General features: G+C 36.0%; 2 protein-coding genes across 2 annotated transcripts; both read left to right on the forward strand.

Moving 5' to 3' along the window:
• Positions 1 to 1,705: 1,705 nt before the first annotated feature.
• On the forward strand, positions 1,706 to 8,630 carry EMB2654 (Tetratricopeptide repeat (TPR)-like superfamily protein). The gene is made up of 10 exons (XM_086249073.1): positions 1,706 to 2,089; positions 2,181 to 2,353; positions 2,487 to 2,592; positions 3,155 to 4,264; positions 4,468 to 4,573; positions 4,666 to 4,870; positions 6,105 to 6,237; positions 6,491 to 6,595; positions 7,112 to 7,232; positions 8,146 to 8,630. Exons 1-10 carry the CDS (start codon positions 1,733 to 1,735, stop codon positions 8,292 to 8,294), a joined length of 2,565 nt encoding a protein of 854 aa, XP_086105199.1. The 5' UTR covers positions 1,706 to 1,732; the 3' UTR covers positions 8,295 to 8,630.
• A 1,355-nt stretch (positions 8,631 to 9,985) lies between these two features.
• Positions 9,986 to 13,819, forward strand: LOC147282440 (Integrase-type DNA-binding superfamily protein). The gene is made up of 9 exons (XM_086247597.1): positions 9,986 to 10,254; positions 10,432 to 10,514; positions 10,893 to 10,901; positions 11,011 to 11,099; positions 11,416 to 11,489; positions 11,569 to 11,619; positions 12,177 to 12,238; positions 12,403 to 13,037; positions 13,420 to 13,819. The coding sequence occupies exons 1-9, from the start codon at positions 10,028 to 10,030 to the stop codon at positions 13,471 to 13,473; spliced, it is 1,284 nt and encodes a 427-aa protein (XP_086103723.1). The 5' UTR covers positions 9,986 to 10,027; the 3' UTR covers positions 13,474 to 13,819.
• The last annotated feature ends 6,737 nt before the right edge of the window (positions 13,820 to 20,556 follow it).

Below are 20,556 nucleotides of genomic sequence, written 5' to 3' on the forward strand. Positions count from 1 at the left end.
GAGAGAAGAGAGGGTGGGTCGTCGCCGGCAGTAAAGCCACCGCCGGAGGTGGTTGGGGCTGAGTGAAAACGGGGGGGGGGGGGTGAGATCTGCATCTCCCTCTTTAATCCTTTTTTTTTTTTTCTGTATTTTTTGTGTTTATAGTTTTAAACTTTTTTAATATATTTTTAGTTTTAATCTTGTTTATTTTTAATTATTTTAATATATTATGGTGAATTGTCCATTTTGTCCCTTGAAAATAGGTCATGTGCATGGCACATGTCTATTTTTAACGGAATTCTTGACGGAAGTGACGGATTGTCCTACATTAATACAAATCCTAAATATGTGTCCTAAACTAGCACAAACCCAAACTGGTATCCTAAACTAAGATTGACCCCAAACTAGGTGTCCTGTTTGAAAATTTTTCCCTATCTATAATGATCTAAGTTCGATTCTCTCCCTAGCTGAAAAAAAAAATAAAAAAAGGCGGGAAATTTGAATGTAAAGGGTTAAAGTGAGACACAAGTGATGGTTTAAGAGCATCTACACCCGAACAATTACAAGGAAATATTTGCCAGGATGAATTTTTGGTAGGTGCAAGCCTGATGGTGAGTCCTCAGGTGCTCTTATCAATGCACATGGTCAAGCAGGTCAATGGCGCTGGGCCTTGAATATTATGGACGACATTTGGGTGTACTGCAGAACTTCATATGGATGACGTTTCAATTGGATGTGCATCCCCTTCTCAACTATTTCTCTGCTAAAGTTCCTAAATCGAACAGCTGGTGGTTCTTTAATTTTCTTTTCATCTCCACACAACCTCTATTTATACCGCAGGTTCATAACAAATGCTGGCATTACCAAAAACCCAGTATCTAATATCAGTGTTTCAAATCCTTAAGAGGTTGCCTCTCTCACAGTTACAATTAGTGCATGATTCTTAAGATATCTGCAACTACAATTCATGGATACAGAGAATGTGCCTACTGCCTACAACTCTAATCGTTGTCACATTTTGCACCTAATATATATGTTTATAATTCATCATGGTTGACTCATTTACAAACCAAAACTTTTAGAAAGAAATCCAACTAACATTGCTAAGTAAAATATCCTAAACTAACCGGTGATTCTTCAGAAACTTCTCCAGCAATTTTTTCAGCAAATCCAACAACTTGTTCAGAAACTTCTACTTCTTCTAATGGAAGGATAACATTAATCGATATTGAAGTTGGAGGACCACGTTATAATCGGGCTAAGACTATTTTGTGATAAAAAGCATAAAGACCTTAGTTATAGGGTTGATTATAATAATGCCCTCAAATTATCAGGCATCTCACTTTATACTTGAAATTTTATAATCTCTACATTTTAATTTGCGTGTTGTCACTTTGCTTCAATCTGTCAATTTTATTAACTTTTTCATCTCCCTTGCTAATTTGACTTATGAACACCAAATTTTGGAAAGGTATTTTACTTAAAAAAAAGTTAGATATACAAATTTATCCCACTAAACTTTTTCATTTATAAGTCACGTTAGCATGAGAGATGAAAAAGTTATATGGAATAGAGTGACATACAAATTAAGTTTAGGTAGAAAAACGAGACAAATTTAAATTGAGAGGATTAAAGTGAGACACAAGTGATAGTTTAGGAGCATTGCTGTAAATCACGCTTAAATGTAACATCCGCTCCCTCCAAAAAATATCCTTTATCCAAACCACGCGCCCTCTCTCTCTCTCTCCCTCCAATGGCCACCGTATCCCAGGCACCTCTCCAGTACCTGACCCGACCCAAGACCCAAATTCTCTGCAAAAACCCGAACAACGAGTTCTCCTCCTCAGCCTTCCAAGAGAAGAAGAAGCAGGTCTCCGTCGACTACGACCAGGGCACTCACCACGTCTCCACCCGAGTCCGCGGCCTCGGCAAGCAAGACATCCCCAAACGCCACCGTTTAAGGGTCCAAACCGAGCGTTTCCAGAAGGACTGGGCCGTCTCCGACGTTGTGAGCCGGGTCTACGACCTCCGCCACTGGGACGACATCGAGGGCTTGCTCAACCGATGGGTCGGACGCTTCGCCAGGAACAACTTCCCCATTCTCATCAAAGTAGGGTTTCATTTTCGTTTTTGTCAACTGTTAATGTTAATTTGGGTTTGGGTTTGGGTTTGTGTTTGTAAAATGGTTTTTTTTTTGGTAGGAAATGACAGAGAGAGGTTCGGTGGAGCACTGTGTGCAAGTGTTCCGGTGGATGAAGAACCAGAAGAACTACTGCGCTCGCACTGATATCTATAACATGATGATCAGATTGCACGCCAGGCATTGTCTTGTCGATCAAGCTCGCGGCTTGTTTTTCGAAATGCAAGAGTGGAGGTACTTTCTTTTTTCTAATTTGTAATTTGTGTTTCAATTTTTTACCCTTGAACTTGAACTTGTTAATTTTATTGTCTTTGTTGTTTCTATTAACAATTACAAGTAAATATTTGCCACAATGAATTTTTGGTAGGTGCAAGCCTGATGCTGAGTCCTACAATGCTCTTATCAATGCACATGGTCGAGCAGGTCAATGGCGCTGGGCCTTGAATATTATGGACGACATGCTACGTGCAGCTGTGTGTATTTTTTGTATTCTTCTTCCCTAAACAGTCTTAGTGGGTCTGATTTGATGTGAGCAACTTTCTTTTGTCTTTGATTTCTCAAATGATCCATGGAGAGAAAATGTTTGCAATATCACACTTTCTGTTTCTTTTGTTTTTTTTTTGGGAGGGGGGTGTTATTTCTGTAACTTACGGTTTGCATGATACCCATTGTAGGCAGTGCGGATTGTATTGTATTCAATTTAAAATCTTAATGTTGTTTGGGGTTACATATGCTTTCAACTGCCTTATAGTTTTGATGGAATTTTGAGTGTTGATTGAGTTATGTCTCCACTTGTTGACATTTATAAGCTTCCTGAATGGCACTTTTTTAACTGTTTTGTCCTTCAACCTTCATTCTATCTTTTTAGGTAACAACCATGTTTCTTTTGGAACACCTTAACTTTACATGTCAAACCATAGTCATTGACATTCATAATCAGTATTATTCCTCTGATCCAATGCATAGTACTTTAGCTCTTTGTTAATTGACATCACATCTTCATGATATCTGCATGACGTTATCTTATGGGTGCAGATACCTCCTAGTCGGTCTACATATAACAACTTGATCAATGCTTGTGGATCTTGTGGAAATTGGAGGGAAGCTTTGAAAGTTTGCAAGAAAATGACAGATAATGGAGTTGGGCCTGATCTTGTGACTCACAATATTGTTTTATCTGCATACAAAACTGGGGCTCAATATTCAAAAGCTTTATCTTATTTTGAACTTATGAAGGGAACAAATATCCGTCCAGACACAACCACCCTTAATATTGTGGTATACTGCCTAGTAAAGCTTGGACAATATGGAAAGGCCATTGATATTTTCAATTCCATGAGAGAAAAGAAAGCAGAATGTCGCCCTGACATTGTAACATTCACCAGCATCATTCATTTGTATTCTATGTGCGGGCAGATAGAAAGTTGTCAGGCTGTATTTAATACAATTCTTGCAGAAGGCCTAAAACCTAACATTGTTTCATATAATGCACTATTAGGTGCATACGCTTCTCATGGGATGAGCGAAGAGGCGCTGTCAGTTTTTAATGAGATAAAGAAAAGTAGTTTCCGGCCAGATGTTGTGTCTTATACATCCCTACTAAATGCTTATGGAAGATCACAGAATCCTGAAAAAGCCAGAGCAGTGTTTGACATGCTGAAGAGAAGCAAGTTGAAGCCAAATCTTGTGAGCTATAATGTGCTGATTAATGCCTATGGATCTAATGGTTTATTAGCTGAAGCTGTTGAAGTCTTGCGTGAGATGGAGCAAGATGGAATTCATCCAAACATTGTCTCAATATGCACCCTTTTGAGTGCTTGTGGACAATGTGGCCAGAAGGTGAAAGTTGATGCTGTACTTTCAGCAGCCAAGCTGCGAGGCATTGAATTGAACACCATTGCATATAATTCAGCTATTGGAAGCTATATGAATTTGGGAGAACATGAGAAAGCTATAAACTTGTATCAATCTATGAGAAAGAAGAAAGTTAGACCAGATTCTGTTACTTACACTGTGTTGATAAGTGGTTGTTGTAAGATGTCAAAATATAGTGAAGCACTAACTTTTTATGATGAGGTGGTGGATTTGAAAATTCCTTTGTCCAAAGAAGTATACTCATCTGTGATCAGCGCCTACAGCAAGAAGGCAAGTTTTTTTGGCAAGAGTTGCCCCTTATTAGATTATTGTTTACTTGTGCAAAGCACCATTTATTAATTTGTATGTCTTTCTTCATTACAGTAACTAAAGGCCAACTTACGTTTTGCAGGAGTTGCCCCTTAAAAGATTATTGGCTACTTATGCAAAACATCATTTATTGTTTTAATCTTTTCTTCATTGCAATAACTCAGGGCCAACCTACGGAAGCAGAATCTATATTCACCTTGATGAAGATGGCTGGTTGTCCTCCTGATGTTATTACATATACTGCAATGTTACATGCATATAGTGCTGCAGGTAAGATTGTATGTTAAATTACTGATAATCTTAGACACTGGTATGATGAAGTACCTTTGGAACTAAGTCATTTCTGGATCTTTCCATATCAGAGAATTGGGAAAAGGCTTGTGCGCTCTTTCAAGAAATGGAAACAAATGGCATCCAACCAGATTTTATTGCATGTTCGGCTGTGATGAGAGCTTTTAACAAAGGAGGCCACCCATCCAGGGTTCTTATTCTGGCAGAATTTATGAGAGAAAAAGAAATTCCTTTCAATGATGCCATTTTCTTTGAAATGGTATCGGCCTGTAGCTTGTAAGTTGCACTCCTTTTTCATTTCTTTTGTTTTGTTTCAACAAGGAGTCATCTACACGTTTCATTGTTCTTTCCCTTTTCTTTCTTCTTATTGATGGATTTATCTGTTCTTAACTTGAAGACTTTGTCTATATTTTTCTGCTGGACTGATTTGTTTGTTGTAGGCAGACTCCTGCATTACAATGATTACTTGCTCTTATCTGATATAGATATCACTTTTCCGTTTTTTCTAAAGCAAGTTTAATTGTATATTGTGTAACTGGAAGGATAATCCTATTAATATCCTAAGGCATGTGTGTTTCCCCAAGCCCGCCAAATTATGAAAACATAACAAATTCAGAAGAAATCTCGTTCTGGTGCCTGATACAACATTACCTTACATAGCATGGAATTGTACATTACAAAAGGTTCCCCATCATAACATCTGAAGTTTTATAGGCTTATGTATCTATTAATTCATTTCTATGATACTTCTTGGGGAAAAAAAATGACTTTTTTATATAATAGGCAGCCCTATTATCTGTTAAGATGGCTATTTTAGTTGATGTTTATCAAAACATTTGGTGGAGACTATATTTTACGACTTTCCCTGAGCACATTTTCTATATTGCTGAAATGCTCTTTTGCCAAGGTTGCACCATTCAGTGCATATCTGATAGGATTTAAAGGTGATAATAACAAAGTCATGTTTTATTTTTGTGGATTTATGACTTTGTGAGTGAGTTAGCATCAGATGTTCATGGATTTCAAGATGGTTTTGTTAGAGTAGGTTGTCAGTAGTGGCATATGTTTTATAGTGTCTGTATAATGGAAATGTAGACATTAACCTCTTATCCGTATTGTGCTTCTTCTTTTACAATCAATTTACATATATTATGATATTTTGTATAAAATTTTCTTTTGTTTCTTTCTTTATTTCTTATATATGGCTTGGTTGCTTCTATTACTACAGTGCATTGAATGAGCTGGGGTTTGATTGATAATTTTGAATCACTATTGCTCAACAAACATTATGGTCTTTCTGGGCTCTGATGATCTGCTATTTACTGCTTCAGTTTTATGCTCTGTAGTTCCTTGTTATCCTTGCAAGATTTTTGCTTAGTTTCTGTTTCCAATTAGTTAACTTTGCTTCGATGATGCATTATACTTTCTATGCTTTTGTCATAAGTTTTTTTTTTTTTTTTTTTTTGTGTGTGTGTTAATTAAGTAACTGATTATTGAACTTTGAATGAAGATTACAAGATTGGAGAACAACAATTGAATTGGTTAAGTTGATCGAGCCCTCATTCCCTAGAGTTTCAATCGGACTTATTAATCAGCTTCTGCATATTCTCGGAAGAAGTGGAAAGATTGAGACTATGATGAAGGTACCTAGAAATTTCTCCAATATTTGATGGTTAAATGTTAAAAAGCACACTACATTGCAAACCTATGTAAGCAGTGGTTTGCTTTCATTTTTTCATTTTTTAACAGAAGTCATGGCAACCTAAATAATATGCAACTCCTAATATGAAATTTTTGATTATAATGGGTTGATTTTCTTTTATTGCAGTCATTTTTAACTCTCTCTCTCTCTCTCTCTCTCTCTCTCTCTCTCTCTCTCCCACATACACCATACAGTTGTTCTACAAGATAGTGGCATCCAGTGGTGATATCAATTTCGATACTTATTCAATTTTGTTGAAGAATCTTTTGTCTGTTGGAAATTGGAGAAAATACGTTGAGGTAATCTATAAGTCAAACATCCATTTCTGCATTTGTTTTTGTTAAGTAAATGCAGTATAACTTTGCATCCTGCTATTTCTTGGTTGCACATATGGCATGGTGGTAAAAAATCCAAGTATATTTGAATCATGCTGAGGCAGTACCATGTTCTTAATTGATGGTTCTGTCACATAATTTGTGCTTGTTGTACTTTGAGGCTCGTTTTCAATATGAGCTCATGTTGGCATCAGCCAAGTATTGAAAATTTTGCTTATGGAGACCAATACGCAAGTAATGAATACAGGAGTTTACCAATTGAATCTATACATGTTGAACAGTTGACCAAAGGTTTGAGCTTCTTACCAAAATCACCAATGCATTTTGATTGCATGCATGATTTAATCTTTGTTTGCTTCTATTGGGAGTCAAGACATTTATGGCTATTCAACATTGTGTTGCAAGTTTTCATGTTACAATATCTCATGCTATGTGTATAGATTCCCTAATCTCAGAATTGAAAAAATAATTTCTGTGCAGGTATTGCAATGGATGGTGGATGCTGGAGTACGACCATCAAGCCAAATGTATCTTGATATATCATCATTTGCACAAAAAAGTGGTGGAACTGAATATGCTACTCTAATAAGAGAAAGAATCGGTATGCAGATGGACATTTCCTTTAATTGAATTCTATTGTTTTAAAACCTATGTTTTGTTTGTACCAATCAAAATATTTGGAGAAATTGGTGTCTCGTTTGGGTTGTGGTGGGTAGTTAGCCTATGAAATGTTTTGGTCTTCCACTAGGTTAATTTCTATTATTTTAAAACCTATGCTTTGTTTACAAACCAATCAAAATATTTGGAGGAATTGGTGTCTCATTTGGGTTGTGGTGGGTAGTTAGCCTATGAAATGTTTTGGTCTTCCACTTGGTTAATTTCTAGGATCTAGTTGCACAGAAAGAGAACAAAATTTCTATCTAGAGGAGGCAGGCTTACTTTTATTCAATCAGTCCAAAGTAATAAATAAGTCATACTTTTCTCAGTGTTACAGTAGGAAACTTGTTTTCTAGACCCAATAAAGTTGGAAATGCACGTACTAAATCAATCCAAAGTTTTCTCATGTGTTTGCTGAAATGTGCACACAAAATTAGGGCGACCTGAAATAAACTCAATTATGGATGGATGGTTGGGCCCAAGAAGTAACCCTATAGCCGTGGGAACTGTGGGCCAACCCCTTTCAGTATTGCTACAAGAACTTTTCTCTACATCTGTTTTTCATAGTAGTAATTTTTTTTTTCATTTTGTGCTATGTAACAAAAAATTATATGGAGTGGCTGTTCAGTAACTTCAGTTCGGTGAGCATTCTCTTGATAAATAAGTAGATCTATTCTCAGAATACCTACGTCATAGCTGCTCCTTTTTTGAGAGTCACTAATTTTTATATTCAGCTGCAAAATATATTCATGTGCTCTTGAAACTACAGTCTTAAGTGGCCTGCAATTTTTGTTTTACTTAATATCTTCATGTCACTTATTAGACAATTGAAATCCTCTGATCATGAAATTCTACAGAAAATTTGAAAAGATCTGGGAACCAAGATTCTACAAGCAAGCTGTGTGATAATCATTCCACCTCTTCATTGATAAGTAGAACAAAAGTAGAACACCACAGGCTGCTGGAGTCAACAATGGCTGCTGCATATCCAGTTCCTGACTGCTAACGATTATCATCTGTGATATATTTGAGAGACCCAAATGCATGTAGGAGATGATATGCAATTTTTGTACAGCTCGAGCGAGATGCGAATGGTAGTGATGATAAGTTTGTTCGTTAAAAGTGCTGATAGGATAGGATCTATACTAACTGGCTGAAGTAGCCTGTAAATGAAATCTTTGCTGGTGTTTGTGATCTGTACATTCTTGTGTTTCTGTTTAGATAGTGGAATCAAATATAAACTACAAATGTTCCTGGAGAATCAGTTTCAAAAGCTTTTGTTTAGACTGGGTTTAGCTTTTATGGAGCTATAATGAAATTTAGCAGGCAAACATTATTCTTTTTTCTTCTTCTAGAAATTAAAGGAAACAAGCCCCTTTTGTGCGAACAAAGATCATTGTACTGTTTCTTTTGCATGGACAAAGATCATTGTACTGTTTCTTTTGCATGGGTGGAGATGAGGATAATGGTTTCTTAATACAAAAGGGTTCGACTTCTCTAATTTTGTAGAGAGAAAAGACAAAGCCCTTTTTTCGATAATGGTTTTATTTTGGGTTATTTGACCCATGAACCTTTTAGAGGAATTTCCTTAATGAGAAAATCAGATAATAATTGATGAACTATTGTCATAAATTCATAATTAAACCAAAATATAAAAAACAAGCAACATGGTCCAGTGTTTGTTATGACAAATAATCTTGAGATCAGCTAATTTACAGTCACCATAAACATGTATAACTGAAAAAAGGTGCGCAATAAACTTTGACATCCATCGTTTTAGTTAATTAGTAACACAATCTCTAGATAATTTAAGCACTGCTCTTTACACAAATTCTATTGTTAAATCTACAAGCTGCTGCGTAGCATGATGTCTTGCTTTTTCTTTTTTCCTCACCATTTCTCCAAATACCAACACAAGTTCTAGATAATTTCATCCCCGCATTTGCTAAACAAGCAAGTACTTGTTTTAGAATCTTGGCTCAACAATTCTTAAAGATAAAATCTTGGCTAAACAAGCAGGAGTTTACGCCGTATGGTGTGCACCACCACATCGCCTAAGGGATCAAAACAACTAAAGATAAAATAAGCACCCATTATAAGGTACAATCGAAATATAATGTCAAATTATGATTTTGGTAAATATAGTTTTCGTCAAGTTTCACTAAAATACTTGTAATTTTAATTATTTTAATTTTACATGATTATAGGATAAATTAAAAACCTTTTAAGTCCAATAACTTGACGAATTAAGTAATTAAAACGAGTCGTAAAGTACGGTAAGAAACTAATACCAAAATCATAATCTAGCCGAAAGTTAAAAGTAAAACTTATATGAATGATTAAAGTAAAAGTTAAAATGTTTTCCTTAACACGGTAGCACTCCTTTGAGGCTTGGCTTTGGCAAGAAGAGCAGCAGACACGTGGCTCTCGCATCCTACTACACCGCACACATTTCAAAGCATCCTAATTACGAAAATACCCTGCTTCCCATCCTAGCCGTTATAACCTTTTAAACCTTAAAAACTCAATTATAACGCCGCCATAATAAAACCAAAGCAAGGACAAGTCCGTAATTACACAAGCCTCTCCATCCTCCGTCACTGTAGTTTTTCCCCTCCACAGTGATTCAGTGAACAAACATAAACAAAACCCAAAAACTCCAAAACAACTCCGTCACTGATCACTCTCTGATCTCTCTCTCCTAGGGTTTGGGTTTGGGTTCAATTCAAGTATTCAGCCATGGCTTCGACGTCCTCGGATCCTGGTCCGAAGACCGAAAGCGGCAGCGGGAGCGGCGGTGCAGGAGCAGAGGCCTCGGTGGTGGTGCCGGCGAGCGATCAGCTATTGCTTTACAGAGGGCTGAAGAAAGCTAAGAAAGAGAGAGGTTGTACGGCCAAAGAGCGCATCAGCAAAATGCCTCCCTGTGCTGCTGGAAAACGCAGCTCCATTTACCGCGGAGTCACTCGGTAAGTTCCTGTTTGGTTGCTGAGAAAATGTCGAATCCGATTACTTCGTTTTTGAGCTGAGAATAGAATAGCCCTGCTTTAGTTGCTTACTAGTGGAAAAATGTTTTAAATAATTACTACATTTAAAAATAAAAAAGGAACCAATTTGATTATTGATTTATTGTTATGGAAATTTAGGCATAGGTGGACGGGTCGTTATGAAGCTCATCTCTGGGATAAAAGTACCTGGAACCAGAACCAGAATAAGAAGGGAAAGCAAGGTCTCTTTTTCTTTCCAAATTGTGCTTATATGCATGCTCTTTTTGTGGGGTGATTCTCGCATACACACCTGGTCCTGACAGGATCCTATACAGTAATCCTTTATGCCAATCCTATACAATTGTATAGCTTTTCATGCTTAAAGATTCATGTATAGGATTCTGGATTCTCGTATAGGATCCCATCTGGACAAGCTTCCAGTATAGGATTGGCATTAAGGATTCTCGGATAGGATCCTGTCCGGACCAGGTGTGGATTCAAGAATCCCTGCTTTTTGTGTCTGTCTGTGTGTGTATAGTGTATACATATGTGCAATTGCTGACAATATTTGAATTCTTGGACTGTGCATGAAACTGTTGACGCACGATTCAATATGCCAGTTTACTTGGGTAAGTCGGTGGCTTTCAATTTTCTAAAATTCCTTAACAAACTTGCTATTGTTGTTGTGTGGTATATTGAGTTAGTTGTTAATCCTTGAGTAGCATATGTAATTTTCAGGGGCGTATGACGATGAAGAGGCTGCTGCTAGAGCTTATGATCTTGCTGCGTTGAAATATTGGGGCCCTGGCACTCTCATTAACTTTCCTGTGAGATTATAATTATCATTGATTCGCTTATTTTAATTTCACTCAGAACTGTTTCTGTGACATCAATTTGAATTTGCTTTCCTTTTCACTAATTGAGTATCATTTGTTTTACTATTTAATTTACCATCCGTAAGAAAATTACGCACTTATGTTTCTTAAATCCACGTCTCAGCTTTCTTCATGCCAGGGATTGGAAATGCATGACATGTGTAAATATTTATGAGATGTAACATGTAAACAATGGTATTTACCAATATATTTTTGTTGTTAAATGAAGTATTCCCTTTATTCAATATAACTTCTCCAATTACTGTAGGTTACTGATTACACAAGAGATCTCGAAGAGATGCAGAATGTATCAAGGGAGGAATACCTTGCATCTCTTCGAAGGTGGGTATATAGTTTTAGGTACATATTTGAATCTGCAAACTGTCACGTTGCTTAGAGTAACTCTTTCCTTTTCCTGCAGGAAGAGCAGTGGTTTCTCAAGAGGAATGTCTAAATATCGTGGGCTGTCCAGGTATGCTGCACAATATATGCAGTTTGTTTCCTATAGGATTTCTTTGCACATTATTTTTTCCCAAAGGGGTGCTCGTTTATATGTTTTTCAGCTTGAAATTTTGTTGATCAACTCCTTTTTATCTAGTTAGAGTTCTTTCTTTTTCTTTTTAGGAGTTAACAATCCCAAACAGGTTTTTGCACAAGTAAAAAGCCTTTTGTAGATAATAACCTATCTCCAGTAGTGACAAATTATTTATCATTCATCAATCAAACTCATGGAGTAATACTTGGCCAATCTCAACTCCACCAGATTTTTATATAATATTCATTGGAATATCTTATTTATGCTTATGTGGTGATGTTTTTAGTTGTTAATGTAATATAAACCCCTTTCCAGCCAAAACAAACAGGTAAAGATTTAGCCATGCTGTGCAGTGCATAACTACAATACCATTTTTTTGTGTTTCTCATTGTAGTATAGTTGTCTTTCAGCTCGTAGATGCATGAAATATTTGCAAATTCCATGCACTGCCAGTTATTCACGCTCTGTTCTTATTTGGTGCCATCACATTACAGTCGGTGGGAGCCTTCATTCAGTCGTATGGGTGGATCTGAGTACTTCAATAGCATTCATTATGGTAAGTTCTAACAGATGCTAAACCCAAGCAAATTTTTGAATATGAGAGCTCTGCAAAATCAGTCTCGTGGCCAATGCAGACGTTTGAATTTTTGAATTTTTGAATTCACTTGGATTTCTACCTGAATGAGTGCCAACTTTCCATCTGTTTTCTGTCACTTAAAGGTACAGGTGATGATCCAGCAACAGAAAGTGAATTTTTAGGAACTTTTTGCATTGAAAGAAAGTTTGATTTAACAAGTTACATCAAGTGGTGGGGGCCCAACAAATCTCGTCAAGCTGACACTAGCATAAAATCATCAGAAGAAGCAAAACATGGTTGTGCTGGAGATATCGGAGGTGAGCTTAAAACATTGGAATGGGAAATCCAGCCTACTGAACCATACCAGATGCCCCGTTTGGGTATCTCCCAGGAAGGTAAAAAACATAAAGGTGCCAGAGTCTCTGCCATGAGCATCTTGTCACGGTCAGCTGCCTATAAGAACTTGCAAGAGAAAGCATCAATAAAGCAAGAAAACAATGCAGATAATGATGAGAATGAAAACAAGAATACCATTCACAAGATGGACTATGGAAAGGCAGTCGAGAAATCCACAAGTCATGATGGTGGGAATGAGAGACTTAGTTCTGTACATGGAATGAGTGGTGGATTGCCCCTCCAGAGAAATGCATTCCCATTGACTCCCTTCTTGTCTGCGCCACTTCTGACCAACTACAATGCCATCGATCAATTAGTAGACCCCATTCTTTGGACATCTCTTGCTCCTGTTCTTCCTACTGGAATTTCTCATACAGATGAGGTTCGTATATTCACTTAGAGAATCTCTCTCTTGTTTTGTTTTCTTTTTTCCTCCCTCGAGAGAAATGAAAACTGTTTCTTAGAAAATGGCACAAATAAAATTATAAATAACATGCATATGATCAGTGGTTTGCTAATAAGTAATACCAATAAAACGAGTTTTCATTATAATTTAAAACCAATAAAACAAGAACATTATAATTTAAAACCAGTTTCTTTATGCCCTTTGTTGAAAATGACAACATTGTTTTGGATATCTGATGAAATGGGTGCAGATATTGTTCCAAATATACTATAAAATACTGTTTTTTAGCATTAGGGAGTATAAGGGTTGACAAAAACAACACATTCACCTTATACAAGTCTTACATATTGCAATGCAGGTTACAAAGACTGAGACCAGTTCAACTTTCACTTTATTTCGGCCCGAGGAATGATGTTACATTTCCTGCTGCTCTACAAGTTGGTGAAGTGCTAAGAGCTGCTTCACAACAAATGCAGGAAAAGTGCATCAACAGTTAATGTAGTCTTGACAACAAAGCTTTCACTTATTTTTGCAAGTTTGTATGTTACATGGGATGTAGAGAAAATAGAAAGAGAGGATAAAAATCATAAAATTGTATCTTTTATAATGTAAATTTTTAATGTATGCGATGTTTTAGCTAATTTCATAAACCATGTACGTAAGTTGGAGTGGTGGACCTTTTTGCTGAACAATGTGTTACTGTGTTGAATATTTTGTACAGAAAATGGGGGATGATCTCTCTGCTGAATATGGATATTTATAAAACATGCACAAATTGTTATCATTGTGGTTGCTAATGGCTTCTTTTTTGCTAATATTTCAAATGCTTCTCTTCTATTTTGTTACTAAATCACTGTTGTTTCGCTTAAATATTACTATATTCACCAGAGAAAAATTTAGCAATGGCCCATGAACTTTTGACCTTTGTTCCCTTAATCGATCCTTAACTTTACTTGGTGTCAAAGTAGCCCTTGCTGAGAGCTCAAGAATTTCACCAAAGAATGGTTATGTGGCATGCACGTGATCACTTTTATAGGGTTAATTAACTTAATTTTGTCCTATTCACACCCTACTCAAGGAACCAATTTAAAATTCCTAATTGTTCGCAACTTGAAAGTTCCAAACTACTCTTGGACCTTGGGCTATCTCACTCTAATTGATAACAACTTAAAAGGATTAAACAAGCGCATACAAAATTTAAATGTGAGGATTTCAATTTAAGAATTTCTTTTTTATAATTTTAAAATTTACACATATGATTAAGAATAAAAAATATGAAATATGATTTTAGTTTTCATATATATATATATATGTATATTTAGCAATATAAGATATAACAATAGAATTTCAAATGCATAGATTTGAAATCCAAACAATCCTAAGATATAGCCGAAGAGACATGACAATTGTGGTGTCTCAAGTCTAGGGACTAATTGTATTACTAAGACTTAATGAATTCTTTTCGACAGGTGTGTAATACTTCATATACATGTATTCATTCTACAGTCATGTTCAGTGAACCATGTTATGGCACCTATGATCTTCTCGTAGTATCTCTACACTGATAATCTGAGATTGATTATCGTAGACGTTAAGCAGAGATAAATTATGTTGGTCTTACCGAATTTGCTATTGTTTGGATATCAATTCTACGACCAGGAACGTTTTCGGGTTTAAGTATGAACTAAGGGATATAAGTCTCAAGTTCCTAACTACTTTAGAACATTATTCTCTTAACTTAAAACCATAAATCTCTTTTACGCATACATACACATAGATATATATATATAGAGGGCTGCTATTTGCACACCCTCTTTTTTCTTTTTGCACACCCTTTCTGAAAAAAAAAAAAAAACTAAACTAAAAAAAAAAGACCACTTTGGCCATCCCCTCACCCACACACCCCATTCCCATCTCCCCCCCCCCCCCCGGTACACACCCCATTCCCATCCTTTTTTTTTTTTTTTTCTTCTTCACTGTCAACCTTGCCCGCCGCCAACCTTGGCCACGCCTGCCATCGCTGGCCACCTCCCCGCAAGCAGAGACCACAAGCGGCTCTCTCTCTCTCTCTCTCTCTCTCTCTCTCTCCTTCCATCTCTCCTCTCTCCCTTTCTCTGTCTGCCTTCAAGATCGGCGACCACCTCTTCGCAACTGCCTGCGCGCAGCACCCAGCCCGCTGTCCTCCCACACGCTGCTACACCTCCGCCCGCAGCACCTCGTCTTCCACCTCGAAGCCCAGAACTAGCCACCATTAAAAAAAAATGCAGTTCGGTAGGTTCGGTGGACCAGTGCCGAACCGGGCTGTTTCGTTCGGCAGTCATCCGCCGAATATAACAGGATTGTTCGGCGGATGAGTGCCGAACGAAACAGCCCAGTTCGGCACTGGTCCGCCGAACCTGCCGAATTGAATTTTTTTTTTAATGGTATTCGGAGGGGAGGAGAGAGAGAGAGGGAGGGTGGTGCTGCGGAAGAAGAGAGAGAGATAGGAGGGTGGTGCTGCGGGGAGGAGAGAGAGAGAGGTCGGTGCTGCGGGGAGGAGAGAGAAAGGGAAGTGGTCGGTGAGGGAAGGAGAGAGGGAGGGAGGGAGGGGGAGGGGCTGTTTTTTTTTTTTTTTTGTATGAGTTGATGGGGTGTGGTGGGTGAAGGGGTGTGTAGGAGAAATTTTAAATTTTGGGAGAGAGATAGGGATGTGTGAAATGTATAAAATAGGAGTATTAGGGTAATTAGAGAGGTGTGTTAAAGAGAAATTTTAAATTTTGGAAGAAGATAGGGGGTGTGTAGGAGAAAAGTGTGTGCAAAAAGAAAAAAAAAAGGTGTGCAAATAGCAGCCCTCTATATATATTATGCATATGGAGAATGTGAGATAAAAGACAAATTTGCCCTTAATTGATAAAAAATATATACAACATACATTATGTATTTACAACGATTAGCGTATGCACTACAAGAAAAACATATTTGGGCGACCACACTTTGGACGACGAACATATATTTGTCGCCCAAAGCAATTTAGGGCGACGAAAAAGAAAATTTGTCGCTCAATGTCATAAAGGTTTGGGCGACGAACACATTTCGTCGCCTAAACATTAACAACAAACAATTAATTGAGAAATACATTGGGCAAGGAATATACATGTTCGTCGCCCAAAGTGCCTTTGGGCGAAGAAAACGAAAATTTGTCGCCCAAACTTACTTTGGGTGACAAAATATTTCGTCGCCCAAACTCATTTTGGGCGAGGAATATACATATCCCTCGCCCAAACTCATTTTCGAAATTTTGGGTGACGAAATTATGTTCGTCACCCAAACATAGTTTGGGCGAGGAACATGTTCGTCGCCCAAATCGGTCATCCTGTTTTGTAATAATGGTTTGGGCGAGGAACCTAACATTTCGTCGCCCAAAGTAACTTTGGGCGACGAATTGTGAGGTTCCTCGCCCAAGATAACTTTGGGCGACTAAATTTGTAGTTCCTCGCCCAAAGTAAGAATACTTTTTTGTTTACAATTTTATATATGTAATAACATACTATACGATTGTATTTCCAAAGATCATAACCATTCATTTTTTAATTCCCCACTTAAGGATCATCCATGCAAAAAATTAGCTCAATCGGAGATGTAGAAGTTAGGTAACGGTGGTTGAACTTATGAACGATTGTAAATTTCCTAATACGAATCGAAGTATGAGATGAATTCCGATTTAGCCGATTTTTTGCAGGGATGATCTTCCAGTATAAACGAATAGAATGAACGGTTCCGATCGTTGAAATCACATTGTAGTCTTCACAAATTGTTGAATCACCAAAATTTCTACCCAAAAGTTAATATAATTATACTTTTCAAGTGTATTTGTATGTAGAAGATCACTTTTGTATTGTGTTTTTAACGATCCGAACCGATCATTCCTTAGTGCCTCACTCAAAGATCATCCATGCAAAAAATTAACTCAACTGGAGATGTAGAAGTTAGGTTTAGCATTTAGGATGTATGAACGATCTTGATTCTTATAATAATAATCGAACGGGTAGATGAACTCCGATTGAGCCGATTTTTTCCAGGGTTGATCTTTGAGTATGAACATATATGAAGAATGGCTCTGATTGTGATAATCATGTTGTGGTCTTCACAATTATTGAAGCTACAAGGTTTTAACGAAAGAGTTGATATAATTTTATTCTTCAAATGCAAAAACCACTGATTTTTTTTTTTTTTGGAATTTATGGTATGTTATGGTATTTTCTGTTTTTTTTTTTTGTATTTTCTGTTTTTTATGGTATTTATGGTATTGAACAAATTGAAAGCATCGTGGAGATTAGGGGGTTTGGGTTGAGGGTTTGTAGATTTTGTTGGGTTTGAGGATTGAGAATGAAACAAGGCAAAGGAATACCTCTGTGTCTCTTGCAATAAGAAGAAGCACTTCTCGACATCGTCGTCTTCAGCATCTCGGAGCCCACGGTCAGAGAGAGCTGGGAACAAAGCTCCCGATCAAGTGTCTGTTAAGTAATAGTCTAATGCGATTTTCTGTTAACGAATAAAGGCTGTGCACTAGCCAATAGCGTTTAAACCCCACGGCGTTGGAGTGGGTAAATATTATGGTGGTGGGCTAAACCGCTAAAGTGTATTAAAAATTTAAAACCCACCGGAATCCTCTAGTGGCGTATATGTAAGGTGGCATTAGCCTCATTTTCTTGTAGTGTCTAAATTTAAAATGCTCTACAATAAAACTAATCTTCATTTCCTTTTATTCGATGTCTCGTACTCTTATATATATATTGTTATCAACCAAAATCTTGGAGTTAAAATCTAACATAAAGTCGTCAAAGAAGAAAAATAAAAAGACTTCATTAAAAACTATAAATCACTACCGGTCTTAGGGCCAGTTTGGTATTGCTGTGAGGAAAAACAACTGTGAAGTAAAACAGCTGTGAAGTAAAGTCAGCTGTAAAGTAAAGCAGTTGAGTGTTTGGTAAACTATGTTTTCAATAGTGTTGTAAGTGCAAAAAACAGTATCAAAGTGTTTGGTAAATGTTAATGTAAAAGTGTTGTAACTGTGTATAAGTACTAAAATAGACATGATACTGTAAGTGTCTTTCACTTATTTGTTTGGTAAAACTAAAATGTTTTTTTACTTATTTTTTAAATTTGTGGTTACAAATTTTTATTAGCATTAATTTTTTTAAGAACAACATTATTAAATAAGTATGCCTATTATTTTTTTAAGTATATTATAATTTTAATCGTACAAATAAAATATCATAACTAATTATCACAATATAAAATATAATTAACAATAGACATATTTTTTAATTTAAAATAAACAAATAAAAATTATAGAAATCAATAAGGGTATTATGGGTAAAATAAAATATTCATTGTTGTTGTGATTTACTACAGCTTTCAAAAGCACCTAGAAACCTGTTTTCTGTTTTTGCTGTGGGAGTTGAGAATTGTGGGAGAAAACAGTTTTTTATTTTTTTACCAAACACTAAAACTGTTGTAGGTGATTGAGAATTGTCATCCACAGCAGCTTTTGAGTCCTCCACCACAATCCCAAACGGAGCCTTAATCTAAATAAGACTTATAAAATGGACTAGACTCTAAGTCTCCCTAAGAAAAATTACAGTTTAGTCTTTCTAACATTTCTTATTTAGAAAAAAACTTTATGACTTTTTTTTTCCAAATAATGTTTTTATTTTTTCTAAATAAAGTCTTTTGACCATTGCCTTGTGGCTCTTGTCAAAAAAATATATAATAATTTTTTTTATTTTTTGAGGGTATAGGGTACATGTTAACCTCGTATCTTCCTAGGATATATAATGAGGTTTGTGGAGACTGCATGTTAGGTTTCAACTCTGAGATTTTGGGCGGTTAGAGTTAAAACCTAATATAAAGCCAACAAAGGGCTTGACGAAAAAGTAAAAATGCACTGCCGAACACTCGAAAATGGCCACTGATAGCTCAACACCCGGTATGTGTGGAAAAATAGAAAATAATGGATCAATATTATGTAACATAGAATAGTTACAATATTATTTGATTTTAGTTATAATTTTAAAAGTCATAATGCTTTATTCAGTAAATTATAAAATTAAAAAACCTAAATAGAAGTCTCCCTAAAATATATAAGAAAAACTACCAAATCAAGTTTGGCAGTGCTTTTAAAATGAGAGCGCTTTCAAATAATAAAAAACACTTTTGTTTGCATTTGACAAAATAAATTAAAAGCGCTTTTGAGTTATATAAACACTTAAGCGCTTCATGGAAAAACACTTTGATTTATAGATGCTTTCTCAAAAAATGCTTCCAAGTATATTTGCAAACACTATGATATTTTTTTTAATATTTATATGCTTCTAACAAAAGCGCTTCCAATAAAAACGCTACTAGGCAAAAGCGCTTCCTACATAAGCCCTAAGTCATCACTAACCAATAAAAAAATCTTTAAGGTTTTTTATTTTTATTTTTATTTTATTTTGTTTTTAATCAAAGATTAATAAGGAAAGAGATTTTAGTAAAGTAGAAAAACAATGTACATAGGGAAAATTCGAGCAAAATGACGTGACATTACACCAATAGGCAGTTGAGGATGTGACATTCAAAGTGTTCCAATTAAGGACTCCACTTTCATTTACGGTTCAATCAAGGACTTTTCGTTAACTCTGTTATAACATCCGTTAAAAATTGATCATGTGCCACACACATGACCAATTTTTAGGGGTAAACGTGTAAAAGTGTTTATTCTTCTAAAAAATAATTAAAAAAATAAAACTAAATAATTACAAAAAATAAAACTAAACTAATTAAAAAAATAGAAAAAAATTAAACTAAAATAAACTTAAAAAACTAAACTCATCACCTAGCCCCTCCCCCCTACCCCCACCCAGCCTCAGCCTATGCAAAGACTTTTTTTTTTTTTTTTTTTCAAATGAGGTGTACGCCTCTGACACCCATTCTCATCTTATTTTATAACAGAATTGACGGAAAGTCTTTAATTGAACCGTAAGTGAAAGTTGAATCCTTAATTTGAACACTTTGAATGTCTCATTTTTAACTACGAATGAGTGTTAATGTCACGTCATTTTGCTCGAATTTTCCCTATATATATATATATTTTAACATAAAATATGTTGTTATAAAATGAAAAGTAAAAACTAAAATGGGCCTTCGCGTGAGTGGGTTTTTGAGGGTGGGGTGGGTATTAAATAATTTACAAGAAACTGTGCCCACCCGCATTAAATAATTTAGTATGGATGTTTGAGAAGTTTGTACCTTGTTGTTGACGTTTTATAATTTGCGTGCTGTTTATGATTTTTATAGATCCTTGGAAGTGTTGTTTCTAGGTCTGTTAAATGTTGTATTTCTTTGTTGCTTTCGTAATCCTCTGTCGTAAAGTCGGTTACCATTCCTTAGTACTGGTGTATTCTACTGTTCTTACATCATATTTATTATAGCATTCCAAAAATGCTATAAAAAATAATTTCTTATTTATTACAGC

Source organism: Dryas octopetala, chromosome 6 (assembly GCF_963921425.1).
Source record: "Dryas octopetala chromosome 6, drDryOcto1.1, whole genome shotgun sequence".
Lineage (NCBI taxonomy): Eukaryota > Viridiplantae > Streptophyta > Magnoliopsida > Rosales > Rosaceae > Dryas > Dryas octopetala.